General features: G+C 39.2%; 1 protein-coding gene across 3 annotated transcripts in view; it reads right to left on the bottom strand.

Moving 5' to 3' along the window:
* MYOM1 (myomesin 1) overlaps positions 1–21,999 on the bottom strand; it is a 155,146-nt gene that overhangs the window by 92,937 nt on the left and 40,210 nt on the right. For all 3 annotated transcript variants that reach the window (XM_086682558.1, XM_086682559.1, XM_086682557.1), the window contains 6 exons: positions 20,037–20,177; positions 14,613–14,970; positions 13,409–13,566; positions 5,263–5,355; positions 3,027–3,115; positions 2,855–2,917 (listed from right to left, as the gene is read on the bottom strand). In XM_086682558.1, the coding sequence (XP_086538684.1) occupies positions 2,855–2,917; positions 3,027–3,115; positions 5,263–5,355; positions 13,409–13,566; positions 14,613–14,970; positions 20,037–20,177 (902 nt within the window). The remainder of the gene's footprint in view (positions 1–2,854; positions 2,918–3,026; positions 3,116–5,262; positions 5,356–13,408; positions 13,567–14,612; positions 14,971–20,036; positions 20,178–21,999) is intronic.

Raw genomic sequence — 21,999 nt, 5'->3', positions numbered from 1 at the left:
TGTGCTCTCAAGCAAGACATGATATTGCCTTGAATTTGTGTGTTCCCAGGCAACCCCTAACCAATAGTGAAACAACTTCCCTTTGAAGCACAGGTTACATCTGCCCCACTTGTATATGATGGTATCCCACTGAGATCAAAAAGTGAAACAACTCAATCAGACCTTACTGTCCGGAGAGCCAGGCTGGCTCCAAAGCTGCCTTAGGAGTAGAGATAACAGTTACAAAGAAAGCTGGGATTAGGTCAGGGTTTGGCAAATCTGTGAGCCAGATCTGGACTGTCTCCTTTTGCACCACTAGAAAAATAAATTTCGGGGCGCCTGGGTGGCGCAGTCGGTTAAGCGTCCGACTTCAGCCAGGTCACGATCTCGCGGTCCGGGAGTTCGAGCCCCGCGTCGGGCTCTGGGCTGATGGCTCAGAGCCTGGAGCCTGTTTCTGATTCTGTGTCTCCCTCTCTCTCTGCCCCTCCCCCGTTCATGCTCTGTCTCTCTCTGTCCCCAAAAAATAAATAAACGTTAAAAAAAATTAAAAAAAAAAAAAGAAAAGAAAAATAAATTTCAATTGTTTAAATGATCAAGATAAAATCAAAAGAAGAATATTTTGTGATGTATGAAAAGTTACAGGGAATTCAAATTTCAATGTTCATAAGTAAGGTTTAATTGGAAGGCAGCCATGCTCATTTATTTACCTACTGTCTATGGCTACTTTGTGTTACAAAGGTAGAGTTGAGTCGTGACAAAGACCATATGACCCACAAAGCCTAAAGTATTTACAACCCTAAAGTATTTACAATTTACAAATTACAGGTAGTTCACAAATCATAATTATAGGAGTCCTTCACAGAAAATACTGACTCCTGTTTTAGAATATGACTTAGGGGGCACCTGGGTAGCTCAGTCGGTTAAGCATCTGACTTTGGCTCAGGTCATGATCTCAACAGTTCGTGAGTTCGAGCCCCCTGTTGGGGTCTAGGCTGACAGCTGGGAGCCTAGAGCCTGATTTGGATTATGTGCTGTGTCTCCCTGTCTCTCTGCTTTCCCCCACTTGCTTTCTCTCTCTCTCTCTCTCTCTCTCTCTCTCAAAAATAAATAAACACTTTGAAAAAATTAAAAAAAATAGAGTATGGCTTAGAATTAGAGAGACCAATTTACAAGTCCCTGTTCTACCACTCTATGTGGTGTTGTCTCATTATTTAACCTATCAAAAACTGTTTCCTCATAGGCACAGCACAGATAAAAGACACCTATTTTATAAGCTTTGGGAGAGCATTACATGATTATTGCATATAACAAAATATCTTAGTATGCTGTCTGGTACAACTGATCAATATATGTTAACTACTAAAACAGAACCAAGGGCAGGGAGCTTTATCTATGATATTTACCAGCATATTCCAAGCACCTACACCAGTACCTAGCACATAACAGATTCTCAATAAATATTAGTTGAATAAATGAATAAAATCCCTCTGTTTTCTCTGTTGGAAACAACTGCACTTAATTCAGGGGCCGGTCAGATTAAAAAGTTAGAGAGGTAGGTTGAGCTGGGCTTTTCAACCCTGGCTTGGTGGAGAAGAGAGAAACAGGAGAAATATGGATGATGATATGGCAGTGGGAATGAGCAGGATACATTTAGAGGACCATGAAATAAATGATTAATAAACCAGCCTTAGGGACAATGGGAGATAAGTCATAGTTCCAGAATTTCCAACTATTCTATCTCAATACAAACGAAATGATAGAAGAAAAACATGATTGGGGATGTGCTCCTCCCTCACTCCCACCCATCATCCCCTCCCAGCCACCCATGGGATTTGTACCAATGATTAAAACTTGGAATATTAAAATTAGGAGCCATTCCATGAATTTGATGGAACAGGTGATCTATAGACATCAAACTAAGCAGGTGAAAAACTGACCCATGAGAAAGTATCTTCATCAAGCATTTTCAAAACTACCATTTACATTTTAACATTCAGAAAATAAGTTCAGGGGTGACTACCTTTTTCAGTCTGACCATTGTAAGCACTGAATTATTGAACAACCATAAGGATTTTGTTCTTATTGTTTCCTATGAAAAGAAGTTCTGATATAGACAAAATGATTGGAGTTCACAAATAACCACAGATCAGAATATTTTTAATAGCTTGTTATTATAGCACATTTAGACATCATGTGTTTTGATTTGTACTTCATAAATTAATGTATTTATTTATTCATTCATTATCAAACACCTACGCTGTGTCAGGTGCTGGGGTTAGAGATAAAAGGTCCAGCTTTGCCTTTAAGTGGCTTAGAGGCCAGTGGGAGAAAGAGACACATAACAGTTAACAGCATCCAATGTGATGGATGCTCTGATGGTCTCACCAAGGACACCTAACCCTGACTGGGTAGAGGTGGGGTAGCAGTGGGAGTCAGACATAGATGTCTCCAGGAGTGATGCTGACCTGGATGCCCTGATACAGTACATATGCATGTGTGTGCGTGTGTGTGTGTGTGTGTGTGAGTGCGCGCGTGTGGGCATGTGTGCGTGTGTGTGTGTGTGTGTGTGTGTGTGTGGTTAAATCACTCTGCCCAGGTTTGTGTAATGATCTTCTTCAGTTTAACACAGAAAGACTTAAAAACATTTGCCATTTTTAGCCCATCGTATCTGGGCTTTTATAAAACCAGAACAAAGCAATTATATTCAGAAAGAGAATAGTAACCAAAGAATCTAAAAAATAAGAAAAGAGTGCTATTATATACGTACTAGCATATGTTATAATAATCCTATGCTTTTATTTCAGCATTATAGAATGGCTTATTATGCTGGATTTTAAATAGAGATAACACTCAGCAAATATATTTTTAAACTTACAGCTGAGGGGCAGGGTGGAAACCCCAGCATGGAAGCGAGTCTCATCAAACTCTCCCTTATATCCTAGAAAAGAAAGCAGAAATACATATGAACTGCTTCTTGATTTATTTTTAGCAATGAGAGTTAATTTTTTAAAAATGCATTTTGAATAAAACAAGCCCAGCAAACTCACTCTTTACGACAACCGAAGCATATGCTGAAAGCTCTCCTTTAACATTCATCGCTGAAGCCCGGTACTGGGCAGTGTCTTCAAAATTACATCTGAAAGGACAGAAGGAAGTGAGTGACCATTGCAACAGTGCTGTTCTATCAAAGGTATCTTTGCTGACATCACACACTGCAAATCACTGGCTAACAACGTGGCTCCTGGGGACTCTTTTTCTTTTTAACTGTTTATTTATTTATTTTGAGAGAGAGAGCACAAGCAGGGGGAGGAGCAGAGAGAGAGGAGAGAGAAAGAATCCCAAGCAGGCTCCATGGTCAGCACAGAGCCCAATGTGGGGTTCGATCTCATAATCGTGAGATCATGACCTGAGCTGAAATCAACAGTTGGACGTTTAACCAACTGAGCCACCCAGGCGCCCTGGCTGTTGGGGACTCTTGATGAAGCTACTAACTCCAATCTAGCTCCCTGTGGGATTTTATATAATGCAAGATATCTACTGCAGTTTGAGACCAGCTGTACAGAATGGGAGAAGGACACCTATGGTCCACTGTGACCCTAGCCCAGGTTCATTTAAAATGTCCAAAAAAGGGGCGCCTGGGTGGCTCAGTCAGTTAAGCGGCTGACTTCAGCTCAGGTCATGATCTCTCGGTCCGTGAGTTTGAGCCCCGCGTCGGGCTCTGTGCTGACAGCTCAGAGCCTGGAGCCTGTTTCAGATTCTGTGTCTCCCTCTCTCTGACCCTCCCCTGTTCATGCTCTGTCTCTCCCTGTCTCAAAAATAAATAAAACGTTAAAAAAATTTTTTTAAAAATGTCAAAAAAAAATGTCAGCAAAGTGTTAAGCGCATAAATTACAGCACAAACAGTGTTACAATTAACTGGTCTAAAGCTGTGTCAGGAACAGAAAATGTCCAGCCATGTACCTTTGTAGTAGTAACTACCCAGAGCACCCTGGGGGGACAGTCTTCCTGCTGGCATCCCTCAGGGTGAGTTTCAGTCTGGGGGGAACAGAGAGGGAAAGACACAGCCGCTCTCCTTGAGCCACAAACCAGATCTGGGTCTGTCTAATGGGTGGGTCTGTGTTCTAGCTCCAAAGTACAAATATGCTATTTCTGTCTCAACTCTACCAAGGTTCAGGTCGCACTTGGAGATTCAGCCCATAGTACAACACAAGCAGTGCTATTTGGAAGTTCCTGTAAGTTATAATACAGAAACTGGGATGTGTTTAATAATAAAACAAAAGAAAGAATGATCTCACAGAGATGAATAAGCTAAGATTTCAAAGCAGGTCTTTTTGTGTCTTGTCATAACCAGTGTCTGAGTTCCTCGTTGACTTTCTGGGTTTAGCGTCATTTGTAAAAACCTATTTCTTGTTGAAATTTTATAGACACCAGCACAACCCCAGGAAGGTCAATATGGTTGCCTTTCTCATAACTACTGAATTATAAAGCAACCACAGAGCTCACTGCAGCCTCAGTAGAACCACCAAGTGGCAGAACTGAAGTGACTCTGGTTGGAGGTCGATGCTCGGCAAATGTCACAGGGCCCCAGAGTCCTGCTTGAAACCCTGTATCCCATGTGGCAGCTGTTCTGATCTGAGGAGAAGACTACAAACTCTCTTGAGATCACAATGATGTAAATTTTACTTTGACGTCTCAGCATGTCACAGTTTCATGTGAACTGCAAATAGTGGGAGTTTTAGCTTTTTCATTCACATGACTAAGCTTGGATTTCAAAACCATATTAGGAGATATGATAAACCTTTGAGGATTTAGAAATTTTGATGTGGGTTCTGCTTTCAATTCTGCTTTGCATTTTGCTTTAAAAACACCCAGGTGTCCAGTCCTGCCTCCCTCTGCAGGCTGACAGGGTGGGCAGATAATTTCCCACACTTTCTGGTAGGAAGCTTACTTTCACTGCCACCCACCGCAATCTCCATGGCCTCTGCCGACTAAAGGCAAAAAAGGATGATGATGATGATGGAAGGATAACTAAATATAAGTGCCTACTTATGTAACTTATTTTCTTACTAATGTCTAGAAAAACTCTCAAGTATGTAAAATGATAAATTAAAAGACAGAAGTTAATTTTATTGTCATCATCTTTTACTAAATTCAAATCTAAGATCACTTTGTGATCCTGTTGCACTGGGAAGAAAGGGGGAGAGTGGTTGTTAACTGGAGTGGTGAGATGACTCCCCAGGCAATTGCTGAACAACACACATATGGACCCAGATGTCCTCTTACGCATTGATCTCCAGAGTATGCATTCCATATCGACTCTCAATAATGTACTTTCCAGGGTTTGCGTGGACATTTATTGGCACCTGGTTTTTATACCTGTGAGACAAGAGAACAAGGTGAAATAAGTAGAAATGTAAATAGCTTTATGATTAAAAGCACACCCACACAATCCTTGTTCTTCAAGGGACACCTATAAACATGGCACTGAGATTAGCAGCAGTATCTGTTCAATAAATACAAATCTATGGCAGATTAAATAAAATGCACTATAAATCCAGTAAAACTTCTTGATGAGCGTCCTTTCCTCTCTTCCATCATAAAAATTACATTTAAGAAGTTGACCATTCATAACAATGTGGTTGAGTCTCACATACATAATGTTGAGTGAAAATAACCAGACACAAAAGAGTATATAATGATTGCTTTTATATAAAGTACAAAACCAGAAAAGACCAAATTAATGCTATTAGAAGTGAAGAGAGTGACTTCCCAGGGGAGGGGGGTGGGGGGGGGGAGACAGCAGACATGAAGGAGGCATTTAGGTGCTGATAATGTTTGGTTTCTTGTGTTTGCGTACTGGTTACACGGGTGTGTACAGTCTACAAAAATTCACCAAAGCTCTACATTTATATGTAATACGTACTTTTTGTGTGTGTATATTATACTTCAATAAAAGACTGAAAGAAAAACTTATCCATTGTTGACAGGACAGAAAGGAAGGCTTTATGTTGGGAGTTTTATCATTGGCTGTCTGTAGGATGAAAGTAAAACATTCTTCCTACTAAGATTCTTCCATGTTGTTAAAAACAATGCCATTGTATTGAAAGCTCATTATATTTAAGTGTTTTGTTCTGTTAAAGGCAAGCATGGCTCTCGGCTTGGGAGAACTTAAATATCAATCACGAAAGAAAAAGTCTGACAAATAAAAGCTGAAAGATTCCCTTTTTCTGACTGTCCCATTCCTGGCTAAGCCTGTCAGCCCTCAGAGGGTAGGGCTACATGGAGGGGCCCTTCCTCAGACACTGTCCCCCAAGGCTGGAAGTCACACCTTGATTCTTCACCACCTCCTCATGCCCTCAATAGCCAATGGCTATGGTGCCAGACCAGGCTTTTTTGCTTAAGCCATTTTCTGTCCAAGAGCTAGATTTCACTTGCTTCCCTTTCAAACACCCCACTTCACGTGCCCAGATAATGTAAATAACACTAATAACCACAACTCAGAGCATTTGCTGTGAGCCAAGGCAAGAGTCTAAGTGCTTTACATATAGATTAGAAAATTCAATCCTCAACAACTGCATGAGATAGTACTATTTGTAACATCATTTTCCATATTAAAAAAACCAAGGCCAGGAGAAGTTAAGTAACTTGTCCCAGTTCGCATAGCTAGATAGCAGAGCTGGGATTTGAACCCAAGCAGTCTGACTTGTGACAACATATGATGCTTCCATTGTCCAACTGTTCTCTATTTAGCTGCATTTTATTTCTTCAGACTTCTGGAAATGGTTATAATGAGGTTTGGGAGCAGGGAAAGTGGTGGAAAGGGAGAGAAAGAAAGGAAATAATTTTCAGTCAGTTCCTTCCTCTCCCCGGCTCACACACGCACATGTGCACACACATGCCCTATGTCCCTAAAACATGCTCATTTTCTATACTTTAAACAACGTGTCAGGGAACCTGGGTGGCTCAGTCAGTTAAGCGTCGACTCTTGGTTTGAGTTCAGGTCATGATCTCATGATTTCTGAGTGTGAGCACCACGTCAGGCTCTGTGCTGATAGTGTAGATCCTGCTTAGTATTCTCTCTCTCTCCCTCTCTCTGACTCTCCCTCACTCTTGTTTTCTCTCTCTCTCTCTCTCTCTCTCTCTAGTAAAATAAATAAATATACTTTAAAAAAATGTGTCTTTCTCCTCCACCTAGCAAAATCCCAACTCATCCTTCAAGGTTCAGATCAAATGCCATTTCTTCAATAAACTCCTCCTTGAAATCCCACACAAGGGGCACCTGGGTGGCTCAGTCAGTTGAGCATTCAACTTTGGCTCAGGTCATGATCTTGCGGTGCATGAGTTCCAGCCCTGCATTGGGCTCTGTGGTGACAGCTCAGAGCCTGGAGCCTGCTTCAGACTCTGTGTCTCCCTCTCTCTCTCTGCCCCTCCCCCACTTACATTCTGTCTGTCTGTCTCTCAAAATCAATAAACACCCCCCATTAAGAAAAATTGAAGTCCCACATGATATTAATTGTTCCTGCCTCTACATCAGTGTTACTTGGTTCAAGCTGCAAGATACAACACTTATCAGATTCTGGTTGGATATGTGTGTCTTCTACTGAGCTGTCATTGTCGTGGTGACGGGGATTGTGTCTGATCCACATTTACTTCTATTCCCACTCTCCAGGAAGTATGAATCATGGGCAAATATTAGGTACTCACTGTTCGTTAAATTGGATTGAACAGAATTATTGTGTAACAACAGATTAATTGTGGCTTCATAATTCGTGGTTGAAGGAACAGAGTTCTGACAAATGCATACTTCAAACTTCATGATATGACTAATTTTTTTTAATTTTTTTAATGTTTATTCATTTTTTGATAGAGAGAGACAGAGCATGAGTGGGGGAGGGGTAGTGAGAGAAAGGGAGACACAGAATCTGAAGGAGGCTCCAGGCTCTGAGCTGTCAGCACAGAGCCCGACGCAGGACTTGAACTCACGGACTGTGAGATCATGACCTGAGCTGAAGTCGGACGCTTAACCGACTGAGCCACCCAGGCACCCCATGATATGGCTAATCTAAAGTAAGTACAGACCAAGAAAGTACATTGCGTCTCTTTGTGTCTCAGTTCCCTCAGATGTGAGATGAGAGGATTGGATTGGCTTAGGAGTCACAGCTGCGTGGCAGGTGGAGCAGCACAACCTTCTGCCCCACCCCCGGCAGAACTGCTAGCCGTTTCCTGCCAGCCCCAAAATGTCCTCAGCCAGCCATCTCCCCACAGAGTTCCAAGCAGACAGGACTATTTGATCAGAGATGACCTAGAAAAAGAAATCAGCTAGCTGCTCCTAGTTTCAAACATTCCTTGTTTTGATGAATGACAGGGTGCCACGAGTTAATCAGCATGTTCTTCAGAATAAATTGGTCTCAGTAATTTCACACTAGATCCTAAAGCTCCCTCCTAAAAAAACAAAAACAAAAAAAGCTCCCTCTTACTACTCAGTTTTTTTCATGCGCTGGGGTGTTTGCAGTAGTTCTTTTTAGCATAAGAAGAGAAATATGACACGGAAGGCTATGGCATGTGGTACTTGAGCAAATAATCTACTGACACTTGATATGGCTTCTGGCCAAAAATGTTGTTCATGTCTCCATAAACTTTGAGTTAAAACAGTATCTTGCAGCTCGCAGTGTTGCTTCACCTCCCTCGCTCTCCAGTACTACGCGACTTAGCACCTTAGTGCCTTCCCCCTGCTAAAAACCCATGACTTTTCTAATGTGACCCCCTGGCACAAGAAGTCGGTTTAAAATATACACGCACATGACACACAACACTTTGAGGATCTTCTAGTCTTTCCTCTGGAACTCCAGATGTCAGTGTAAGAAAAGTCTGTTTAAAAACAGCATACAAGGATTAAATTAGGAAGCAATTCTATTCTCCAAGAATTTCAGCCAGTCATTCACATTGGGAGTCACTTGAGATTGGCCATCCTCAGTATTCAGTCGGGGAAGAAAAGAAGGATTTTTGGCCTGCTCTGTATATGCTTCAGGGCTTGCTATTTCTGGAAAGTGAAATTCCAAACAGGACAGTCAGACGCTAATTTTGGAGAGTAACCTACACTCTGGGATTATTTGTCAAAAGGCTTCTGAAATTCTTGTGAATATTCAGATGTACACCATTTTCCTTATTTTCATGTAGAGTCTATGAACTACTTATTAATGAGCTTCCATTATACTGTAAATATTTGGAGAAGGATACTCTTTGTTTATGTGTGTAAAACACACACTTCATCCCCCCAAATAAATGACTGGATCTTGGGCTGACTTGATAGCAAGGGGTTATAGTGAAAGCTCTTTGGTAGTGTAAAGAGTAGTCAAGCAAAAAGGTTCATTCTGCTTTTTTTCTATCAACAAATAATACATGCTAAAATGATCTTTAACATGTTGTATCTCACTACAACTGTGATGGGTGCTTAGAATCCAGCTTTATATTTTAAATAAATAGCTATTACCCACTTTAAAATCCAGTTGGCTGAGAGAGATCTATCCCATTAGGATAAATTTTGGACTTAAATAAATAAGAAAAATCTAAAATAAAACCCTTATGTTGGGAAGTAATCATAAATTATAAATAATTTTAAACTATGTTAAATGTAGGTTGTTTTCCAAAGAAAATAGAGTAGTAACTGCTAAATTTAAATACATTGTGAATAACTCTAATCTTGTAAACAAATTGAATACATGATTCTATTATGGAATTTATAAATTCTCATAATTTGCAAAAATTGAATAAGACTTTTCCAAATCTCTCTAGACTCTTCCTGAGATACATGTCTCATACTATTTTATTCTGAGGTTTTGCATTATTATCATGCCTAATGACACATTTCTTTAAGGGTCTATTTGGCATTAACTTTAGGGGCAATGTGAAGAATTCCAAACAAGTATTTTAAATGTCTCACTGGTGGATCTAACACAGTATTCGCATTTAGATCCAAAAACATGGGTACTCAGTGAGGGAATGAATGAATGCTACTCACTAACGCCAACACATTGCTACAGTGAGTTTGCATGAATCTCCCCACACATTACAATCCAGATATTCATTGACAAAAATCAATCTAGACTTTGGACTGGAAATCCAACTGAATCTGGCTCTTTAAAAAAATTAAATTAATTCAAATTCCTTCCTTCTTTTAAAGAGAACTTTTCTCCCTTATTTCATATAATTCTAAAAATTAGAACAAGCAACACCTTTATATGGTCCAAGAAAGTGTAAAGGTAACACAGGGAGTAGTCTCCTTTCTCAAATGTATCTATCCTCTACTCCCCTCATCTCTTTAGGTAACTGTTCTCCTTAGATTTTTATATATCCTTCCAGAATTTCTTTATGCAAGTAAAACAAATACAAACATAATTTTTTCTCCTCCTTTAAACCAATATATAGCCTATTATACAAGTTATTACATAAAGATAGCCTCTTAAATTAAGTAAAACAACTTTGGGATTTTTCACCATATATGTATGCTTCCTGTTGCATTGACAAAGCCCTCCTTCAGCTTCACTGTGGTGGTGCAGAAACATCCTTGCAACTAACTTTCCTACTGGACCCAACGCCTAAACAGGGTTCTTTCTGTTCTCAAAGTGACTTGGGAACAGGACAGTGCTCCTTGGCATCCCTGCACCTGGCCCTGATGAGTGATATGTGCTCCTGTCAGTTGGTGCTTTCTGGGTAACCTCTAGATTCCATTTAGACAGACTTGGTCAGTCCATGGGATTGGCCAAAGAGCAGCTGCTGCATGTTCAGATCATTTGTTACTGCTGCGTGTTCAGATCATTTGTTAGGCCTCAGGGACTTCCATGTCCTGAGGGTGCCTAGTGGAAACTTGGAACTTAACCCTCTTTGCAAAGAGCTCTAAGGCAGCCAGGCCCCAGGCACAAATGCCCTTGAAAACCATGGCTAAGGACCTAAGGGCTACAAGCAGAGGTAGCATGACTGCAGAAAGTATCGTCACACACTTGTTCCCATGAGTTACTGCCTTCTATTCAGAAAGGTCATCCCCAATTATTTCTTTCATGCTTGCACTCGGTGTCAGGCCCAGAAAGTGCAGCTGGGTAACAAAAAGACATAAATGCCAGCAGAGTAATCATCAACAACCTGGGTTTGTACTTGGGTTGTGGGACCCTGCTCACGGAGGAAATGCTTATTGTAGACTGTGTACTCTATACCAGTGTTAGGAAGCAAATTAGACCTTCACTTAACGATTATTTTTTTTAAAGGCAGCATACCCAGGAAGGCACACTAATCCCACACAAAGTTTCCTCCAGAAGTGGGTTTACCGGGAGGCCAATGAAGCTTCAGGGTCCCTCACCAGCAGGGTCCCTTCACGGCGCAGGGCCTAATTTAGACTATTAACATTCTTTTTTGTAAAGAGTGCTGCCAAATTTATGAGCTTCAGGCCCCACAAAACTTGCATCTGACCTTGTTTATTACCATAGTCAATTTTCAGTTGTCTGCTAGCTAACTGTCTAAATTTAAGCTTTATCCAGGGGCAAATCTTGTTCTCTGAAGGATGGTTATGATTATGAGTGGTCCACTCGTTCTTTGTTTTAATGTTTACTTTTCACTTGGTTTGCAAGGCAACAGGACTTTCATGAAATGCTCTGATCCATCCCTAAGGAGAGAGTTTTATAAATAATGGAGTTGTCTTCTCCAAACACTAAATGACACGCAGGAACTTGTGAAGACTTGTTCCAGTAAATGAACTGATTTCCAATCATTCCTGAGACAAACCTTGTGTCTGTGTCTTCATTTTTGTTTAAAATGAGCCCCTGGGACATATGGTTCAATGTTAAGAAAAAAAATATCTCAAAGCCATAAGTGAAAGATTTGGGGAGTCATTCACACTACTCAGCTCCATTAGTGAGGATAACTGAAAATTGATAATAAATTTATAATTTATTGTGTAATAAATATATCTACTTGATTAAGGATTCCAGTTATTCATTTATTAGTAGTATATTTTAATTCATGAGAGAAGAGGGAATGTCTTACCCTCTGTCTTACTTACTGTAAGAAATAATATTTCTTACAGCTAAAAATTCATTATTCTTCATGTATTTTCAATTGAAAAGTTTAGATTTTTTGAGGTGAGAAGTAATCTGTTTTAAGAGGAAATGTCCCTTTGAAAGGCCAAAGTATGCAATACCATGTCACAGAGAAATGTGGGGCCAAGATTGATTGATTCCTAACTTACTGCAGTATACTTTTATGCTTTAAAGCTTGTAAGTGAATTAAAAAAAAAAAACAAAAAGAAACACTTGGTTTTCACTGAAATATGCTCCTTGTCAGTTATCTTCATTAGTCCTAGCCAAATTAGGTGTCTAAGCAACAGAGAAAATGGGTAAGAAAGGAAAAGGAGGCAGGCCTTCTACAGATGGCAATGTCATCCTGTGTAGCATTTATACTGCAACATAGGGTGAATTTACCATTACTCTTGAGGATAAGAAAACAGCACGCAAAATATACGTGTCAGAGACTCAAACAGAAAACATCTTTTTAAGCTGGCTCCATCATTTTCATACTGCTGTCTCTGTGGCAGGTATTCATGACATTAGACAGGTAAGTTTGGAGGTTAGGGATCATGAAGTCATTGACAATTACAATAGGCTATAGGATGGAAGGAGAACATGGGTGCTTATTCTTTACGGAAAGAAAATTTCTTAAGATCCCATATTGAGGGGGCACCTGGGTGGCTTAGTCAGGTAAGCATCTAACTTCAATTCAGGTCATGACTTTAATGATTCATGACTTTAAGCCCCGCATCGGGCTCTCCACTAAGTGCAGAACCTGCTTAGGATTCTCTCTCTCCCTCTCTCTCTTTCTGTCTCTCCTCCCCTCACGATCTCTCTCTCTCAAAATAAATAAGAATAAAACTTAAAAAAAAGACCCCATATTGAGAAATATCTTCCATCTAATTCCCTCTTTTGTTTGGCTTTAGAAAGCATGTTGAAACCTCAGCTCCTATGAGGAGTAGAGATGAAGACTTCTGGGTTTTAATTATTTTTTAAAAATATTATTGCTTCTGGTCACAAAATGATACCTATACCGTATGGGAGCAAATTTTTATTTAAATTTTATGGCCCACAGCAGTCATAACCATAGATTTTCTTTGTATATAAATGCTGACTACATTTTAACACTTTATATAAAGACCCACTTGTATAACAGGATTATGAAGTATCATAATATAATGTATGCAGGACTGTTCTTTCTTCTCATTCATAAACCATTCACCCTGGTGCCCCTTCTTCACCATTTAAAAAATCTATACAAACTCGTAGGTGCTTTCATTCACTCTTGCATATTCATAACGCTGAACGTTTTCACTAGAGGTAAAATTAACTTTGTGTAATAGATTCTATGAGTAATTTTCGTAAAGATAACATACCATGTGACACGAGGTTCTGGCCAGCCGGATACAGAGCAATGTAATTTTACATTTTCTTTTTCCCAAACAGTGTGGGAACGAGGTTTAATGACAAATTCAGGAGCATGGAGAAGATGATCTTCATTCAACTTTCTATGAAATGCTTCAGTTTCTTCTAACTATAAAAAAATATATATCAAAATATTATGGAGTCAGAGTAGCCTGTGCTAGTAAGAGAACAAACAAACCAAAATTATCATTTTTCCACTTGGAGCTTTACTTGCATATTTAGACCATATGCCTTCTCTTTGCCTCTTTAAAAAAGATACACTTAGTTTTTAACGTTCTAAGCCTCAGCAACATATCTTATTTCCCCCTATGGTGGATTTTTTAAGGTTCTTTGGAACTGTACTTTCTGTAGAACCTAAAATTTCATGGAGTTGGGCATCTAGGTGGCTCAATCGCTTAAACATCTATCTTTGGCTCAGGTCATGATCTCACAGCTAGTGAGTTTGAGTCCCGCTTTGGGTGAGCTCTAGCCCCGCTTCGTGTGAGCCTTGCTTCTCTCTCTCTCTCTCTGCCCTCACTCACTTGCACCTCTTCTCTAAAATAAAATAAAATAAAATAAAATAAAATAAAATAAAATAAAATAAAATAAAATAAAATAAAATTTCATGGAGTTTAAAACTACTAAGTCTGTCTTTCTTTGACACACACATTTTTTTTATTTAAAAAACTTTTTTTAATGTTTATTTTTTTTTTGAGAGAGAGAGAGACAGAGAGACAGAGTATGAGCGGGGGAGGGGCAGAGAGAGAGGGAGACACAGAATCAAAGCAGGCTCCAGGCTCTGAGCTGTCAACACAGAGTCCAACGTGGGCTCAAGCTCACAGACTGTGAGATCATGACCTGAGCCAAAGTCAGACACTTAACTGACTGAGCCACCCAGGCACCCCTTTGACCCATACGTTTTAATGTCTTTATCTTTGTATTCTTTCTTTTTTTTTTTTTTTAACGATTATTTCTTTTTGAGAGAGAGAGAGACAGAGTGCAAGCTGGGGAGGGGCAGAGAGAGAGGGAGACGCAGAATCCTTGTATTCTTTTAGTTTTGTTTCTCCATAAGACTACATATTTATTTCTTCATTTGAAACAAATCAATCTATAAGTACACACACAATGGTACATGCATTTCTGCTTTTGTAAATTATATTAAATTTCTTTCCTTACTGTTTTTGTCAGCGACAGGCGTTCTGCCTTCTCTCGAATTGCAACTTTCCTTGACTTCTTCTCAAAAGCTTCCTCCTGGTGAAGACTAGACGTAGACTCTTGGGATGCTGTGGACCGTTTGGATACTGCAGAATGTTTGGATACCACGGACTCTTTGGATGCTGTAGAATGTTTGGATACTGCGGACTGTTTGGATACTGCAGACTGTTTGGATGCTGTGGACTGTCTGGATGCTGTGGATTGTTTGGATGCTATGATTCCTTCTTCACTAGCAAGAAGATTCCTTTGGGCTATATAGGCAGCAGCTTCTTTAATTCTTTCTTCTTCTGTATCTGTAATTCCACTGACATGTACTTGACTAAAATACAATAAGAGCAAAATACAGATATTATGGGTGGCAGCGACAGGATTGTCCAACTTTTACTAAGTTCAAAGTACATTGTGTAACATGCCCAAAGAAAACCTGACAAAGAAAAACTTGGTAAATCAGGAGCTAACTCTTCACATACAGAAGGGATCACCACCTTAACCAGTAATGGTAACAACAATAATAATACCTATTATGGCCATAGTGTTGCCAAGTGCTTTTTATATATATTATCTCATTTTATGTCCACAACAACCCTATGAGGTAAAGTGTATCATTTCTATTTTAGATATATAGTAACAAGGCTCAGAGAAATTAGATAACTTGCCTCAGATCATTTCATTGGTTTTTTAGAGTGTTTAAATATGACTGCGTCTATAATAAAAGACTTTCCTCCTAGAATAGATGATATTGTAAAATGAGATATCGCCTGCGTGCCTGTGATCCTGATATAAGACTATGTGCTTGATCTGAATTCTATAACTGAGTTGATGTGATGCATTGCTCAGAGCTGTTGCATATATAAATAAATTCTAAAGTTATGGGGAGGCCTCATGCCTACTGGGTTTCTTTCTAAGATAATAAAAGTTATTTGGGGGTGCCTGGGTGGCTCAGTCAGTTAAGCATCCGACTTCAGTTCAGGTCATGATCTCACAGTTCGTGGGTTCGAACCCTGTGTTGGGCTCTGTGCTGACAGCTCAGAGCCTGGAGCCTGCTTCCGATCCTGTGTTTCCCTCTCTCTCAGCCCTTTCCCCACTTTTGCTGTCTCTCCCTCAAAAATAAATAAACATTAAGAAAAAATTTTAAAAAGTTATGTGTGTGTGTGTGCGCATGTAAACATATTTAATGAGAGCTTTTACTTATGTAGCCCTGATAAGAAAAATTGACCAAATTTGCATTTAAAGTGGTGATATTTATAAAAGTGACTTGTTTTTATTCATAATTGACGATGATGGCAAGTGAATGGTAACATCCCAAAATGCTTTATAATTGAAGTTGTGCTATAATTTATTAATGTTGTTAAACATATTTAGATGATTTTTAACCTCCTTGAATGCCTTTGTTGTCAACCCCAACGGTGAGGAAGTATCATGATCATATTGAAGATTTTCTTGAAATTGAGTCTCCTTAGGCCTCTGAAGGCTGAATTTTACCTTTGATTTTTCTTACAAGAATAGTTACTTAAAATTTAAGCAAATACTGGCATTATGTTTTTAAGTTCCTGGTACCTGAATCTGTGTAGTTTGCTGAAAAATAGGGCTCAACATTTGCCCAAGTTTGAAATTTCTCATGGAATTTTACTAAAACATCTGATAAGATTAGTCCACTTTGTTTCTTACTAAACTTAGTGGGTAAATTTTAATTTCTTTTTCCTTATCTCTATCTTTCCGAATATTAACAAGGTAATATTTACTAACTCAGTAACATATACACTATAATTTAGGTAGAGAAAAAGGAAGATGGAAGATTTTCAGTTCAGAGTCTTTTTTTTTTTTTTTTTTTTTTTTTAATTTTTTTTTTCAACGTTTTTTATTTATTTTTGGGACAGAGAGAGACAGAGCATGAACGGGGGAGGGGCAGAGAGAGAGAGGGAGACACAGAATCGGAAACAGGCTCCAGGCTCCGAGCCATCAGCCCAGAGTTTGACGCGGGGCTCGAACTCACGGACCGTGAGATCGTGACCTGGCTGAAGTCGGACGCTTAACCGACTGCGCCACCCAGGCACCCCCAGAGTCTTGACATAATTACCTCTAATTTTTTTTTAATGAGATAGGAAGTGAATGAATTAATAAGTGATTATAAAAATCATCATGAGAATCTGCTTGGAATTCCATACAGAACTAAATATATAATAGAGAGGTTTGAAATGAACTTTGTAAAATGATTCAATATATATAATAATAGATTATATTCAATGCTAGCCTTTCCCTGAGTTGAGACAACTCTTAAGTAAGAGAACTTTAAGTTTGAGCTCACATTATCTCTGACAGTAGACATGTTGACATAGCTCTAGAGAGCAGAATGAAGTCCTGGTCTCTTGCCTTCTCTACTGCAAATAAGCTAAACCTCAGGAAGACTATAATTATTTCATAAGAGACCTCAAATACATTTAGGAATATTTTTTTCACCCAGGACACCAGGGGTATTTTTCTTTAAGTAAATATAAGTGTATGTCAGTGATAACCCTGCTATAATCTGGGTACAAGAACAAGAATATGATGCTGATATGCTGGCAAAAATAAACTACTACAAATTTAAGATGAATTTAAAACCTCCCCAGTACTCGATCTCTGATGGTCTCAACTCAAAAATCTGCCGGTGACACAAAGTTAACTCAATTTATCTGAGAACAAGAATTGAAATTAAAAAACAATTTTTTTCAATGTTTATTTATTTTTAAGAGAGAGACACAGAGAGACAGAGCACGGGGGCAGGGGGTGGTAGGGAGAGGCACAGAAAGAGAGGGAGACACAGAATCTGAAGCAGGCTCCAGGCTCTGAGGTGACAGCACAGAGCCCTATGCAGGGCTTAGACTCAAGAACCTTGAGATCATGACCTGAGCCAAAGTCAGACACTTAAGCGACTGAGTCACCCAGGTGCCCCAAGAAGTGAAATTTTAAAGTGCCATCCAGAAGAATTGGTATTTCCCAGAAATACATTAGAATTGCAGACTGCATGTATGTATGTTGCATCGGCCAATCCCTAGAGGACTCTTGGCTCTTCCACTGCCAGCCACGTCACTTTCAGCAAGCCATTGAGCCTTAATTTCCTTGTCCATAAATTGGTATACTAATACCTCTCTAGGGCTGCATTGAGGATTTAGCAAGATAGTCTACATAAAGCATGTAGTATGATTCCCAGAAAATAACAGGTACTTAACAAAGGTTCATTTCTGTCCCATCCTCTGAGATTAATACTGTCAACACCAGTAGGAAGTGTTATTTTCAACACAGTAGTAGAATACAGGACATGGCTCCATATTAAAAAAACAAAAACACTGGAAATAAAACCCAGAAGATAAATTTTTATTTGCATTTTCTTTTATCACTGTTTGTTTTGTAAATTATCATTTCTTGAGACTGGCCCTGAGGAGACAAATTGGTTTGATTTAGGAGAAAGAAGGCACTGAAAGTAAGCAGCTTCATTTCATGTGGTAAAGAGATGGAGAGGTATGCCATGCAGGTTCATGATTAGTTAATATGCTTTTTAAATATATTTTTTTAAAACAGAGTGGGAACAAAGCAGAAAATAAAACATTCTACTCCTCTAGCCTAGCCATCTCCTATAAAGAATATCAGTGTATATTAAACGAACTGTGAAGAGGCCAAGCCTGGGCAAACATACTTAGCAACATATGTCTATTTCAATGGAAAGTTCACTTTTTTTTAAAGTTTATTTATTTATTGGGGGGTGGGTGAGGGGCAGACAGAGAGGGAGAGAGAGAATCTCAACCAGGTTTCATGCTGTCAGCATAGAGCTGAATGCAGGCCTTAATCTCAGGAACCATGAAATCGTGACCAGAACTGAAATCAAGAGTTGGATGCTTGACCAACTGAGCCACCCAGGCACCCGGGAAAGTCTACTTTTAAAAAAATCAGAGATATCAGGGGTGCCTGGGTGGCTCAGTCAGTTGAGCATCTGAGGCACAGGTCATGATCATACAGTTCTTGGGTTCGAGCCCCACATTGGGCTATGTGCTAACAGCTCAGAGCCTGGAGCCTGCTTCAGATTCTGTGTCTCCCTCTCTCTGCCCCTCCCCTGCTCATGCTCTCTCTCTCTCTCAAAAATAAACACTAAAATATAAGAGATCTCAAAGATATCAAAGAAAAAGCTAAAAATAGTATATTACTTATCCCATTACCTTCCTAATCAGAATCAGAACAATTATGACATTAGTATCCGAAACAATTCCAAAAGGAACCGTCAGAGAAAAATAGGAAAAACACAGGGAAATGGAAGAAGGTCACCAACAATGACAACCATGTCATTCCTACTGAATTTCCTGATGGCATTTTGCCCTTCATTTTGAATATAGCCTTAGCTCTGTGGATATAGCTCTCCATTCACAGGAAAATAAACAGGGAAGGCTCTGAAGGTTCCCATTAAATTTTAATTTGGTGTCTTAAACAAGTTTCAAGATTCTTCTCTATATTAAAATCATTCCAAAAAAGTTTATATTTTTTAAAACACACACACACACACACACACACACACACACACACACACACACCCCTTAAGAACATTAACAGCATTAACGGACTTGTGATTTAGTGATTATTTTGTGAGTTTGCCTCACAATACATAGTAATCTGTTTTACATTAAACAAATATAGCACAGGCATTCAAATTATGATGCCTTTCTTTTACTTAGTCTACCTTATCTAAGGTTTTTTTCTTTCTAATGAATAATAATTAAAATCACACTGTCGGGGCACTTGGGTGGCTCAGTCGGTTGAGCGTCCTACTTCCACTCAGGTCCTGATCTGGTGGTTCATGGGTTCATCGGGCTCTGTGCTGACAGCTCAGAGCCTGGAGCCTGCTTCGGATTCTGTGTCTTCCTCTCTCTCTGTCCCTCCCCAACTCTCGCTCTGTCTCTCTCTCTCAAACATAAATTAACATTAACATTTTTTTTCAAAATCACACTGGCAACCACAATAGTTTCCCTCTACCTAAACATAACATCTGATTTTTTTAAAGTTCATCAAACACTTTACGGTTTCAAACCTTTCTTTCTATTCTACCTATAGTGACTATATACAGTGTTCAATCACTAGCATCCAATGCTCTCCTTCTGATTTCAACCAGTTACATAATGAGAACTAAGTTCCTGATCATTCTCTTCTGTCATGTAGCCATCCTAGGTGGGGGCAGATTTTCACAATGAACACATCTCCCTCAGTGCAGGGTGCCAAAGTTCCTCAGAGCTTTCTCAAGGAAAGTTTCTCAAGCTTTCTCAACATTGTTCAACAAATGCTAGTTGCAATTATTATTACTACCTGGCAACACCTACTCTTCACTTTCTAATATTTAAAGCCAGGAAGAGAATACATACGTACCGTCCGGAGAAAATGGGCACCATATAGTCACTTGGCAGATTTTCCTTCTCCTCCCCAGACAGAAGGCTTTTCTTGGCTCTCTTTGGTTGGGGGCTCAACTTGGATGAATAATCTTCTAACATCAGACTGGAATCTGTAAGTCTGAAACAAGACCCCTAATATTAGATAATAACCAAAAATTGCACTGAAAATATTCAAAATGCTTACAAAGGGAAGTTTTAACTTGGGGGGAGGTTTCACAGAATCCTAGATTTCTAATATTATAATATCTTTTATCTTTAGAACTCAAGTGGAGTGAGAAAGTCCTCAAATAATGCACTCTATATAGACACAAGAGAAAAATAGGTCTATGGTAATTTCACAGCTTTTTCCCCTTTAAAGTTTCAAGGGAAAACAGCAGTGCTTTTGTAATAGTTCCAAATACCCTTTGCTGTTAACATTCAAATTTTAGACAATCTATAAAAATGGTTTTATCCAAGTCTTTTCAGGGCACTGATAAAATGCAAAGTGTTCTGGATAGGGAACCATTCTCCCTTCCCCACCAAAACATTTTGATGGAGGACCCCTAGGTTCAACTTTGAGGCTTTTATGTAGTATAGACAGACTCCTCTGTTAGAAGAAACACAAGTTCATCAAACAACAGTTAATATCTTTTATGTGAACACACAGTGTTGAGCAACTCAGACAATGATAGGGGTGTGATAAAGAAATTTGGTCAGTTCTGTTGTATACAAAAATGTGCTCATGCACGCTGGTGCTTTTTGAGGGAGATATTATTCTAATAAAAAAATGTATTAGCATGGTGGAAAACATGAGAGAAGAGGTTGCACCTAGAGAAAAGGATTGATAAAACTAAAAGTACAGTCTTTAGGAGCACCTGGGTGGCTCAGTCAGCTGTACTGACAGCTTAGAGCCTGGAGCCTGCTTCAGATTCTGTGTCTCCACCCCCCCTCTGCCCCTCCCCCACTCACTCTCCGTCTCTCAAAAATAAAAACATTAAAAAATTTTTAATAAAAATAAATAAATAAATAAATGCACAATCTTTATGTAGCTCTTGAATGAACTGAAATGCATTTTCATTCAAATATATAAAGTGGTCATAAATTTCAGGAATTCAGGAATCTCTCAAATTAATCCATGGATTCATGTTAAAAGCCCCTGGTCTACATTGTAATGAAAGATATCCACAATAGGGACCTCTACCAGAACTGTGTGTACTAGCCTTGTAATTTGAAATAATTCTAAAACAAAATGTTAATACTAAAAAGTCCCCTTGTCCACAGAAAATTTGGGGGAAAAGTGAAGCCATGTATGTGATGTGTCATGGGAAAAGCAAGCTGCCCAGTTGAAACAGAAAAACCTTCCAAACCATCCAAACCTGACCTTTTCTCAATCTTTAAGAAGCATCAGGAAAAGCAGAGATGACCTAAATCAAAGCAGAAGACAGGCCAAATGCACACATAGTGCGAAATGAACACATAATAATGCAAGCAAATCTATCCTCTGCTAAACAAGCACCGAATCACAGGGCTTCTAGAGTACAGAGGTGGGTGCAGTGGCTCTGGGCCTGGGGGTACAGGGTAGGCTACTGTCTTTGATCCCCAGACTGGAGTGGCAAACTTCTTCCTCTCCCACTAACTAGCTCCTCCCCTAGGGTGAATAGCTATGTCCTAGTCTATGATCAGCATTAAAATTAAAGGTTAGAACTTTGAATTCAAGCTTGTGGATTGGTTACCAATTGGAAGGCTGAGTGAAATTTGTTCCTGGCTGCCTGTTCCAGGCAGCAGCAAAATGACTGCATTCTATACCCCCAGTAGATTACAAAGTACAGGCTGTGCTAATGCAGGTCTAAGTTTAAAGTGCTATTTTCCTTCTCCTCTTTAATTAATTACCATGCAAAATAAAACTAATTTTAGAATTTAAGAGTTACCTTTTCTCCTACTTATACAACATTTAAATTTTT

The sequence above is a fragment of the Puma concolor genome, chromosome D3, assembly GCF_028749965.1.
Source record: "Puma concolor isolate L17-30 chromosome D3, mPumCon1.1.hap2, whole genome shotgun sequence".
Classification (NCBI taxonomy): Eukaryota; Metazoa; Chordata; class Mammalia; order Carnivora; family Felidae; genus Puma; species Puma concolor.
This window is presented reverse-complemented; position numbering and strand designations above follow the sequence as displayed.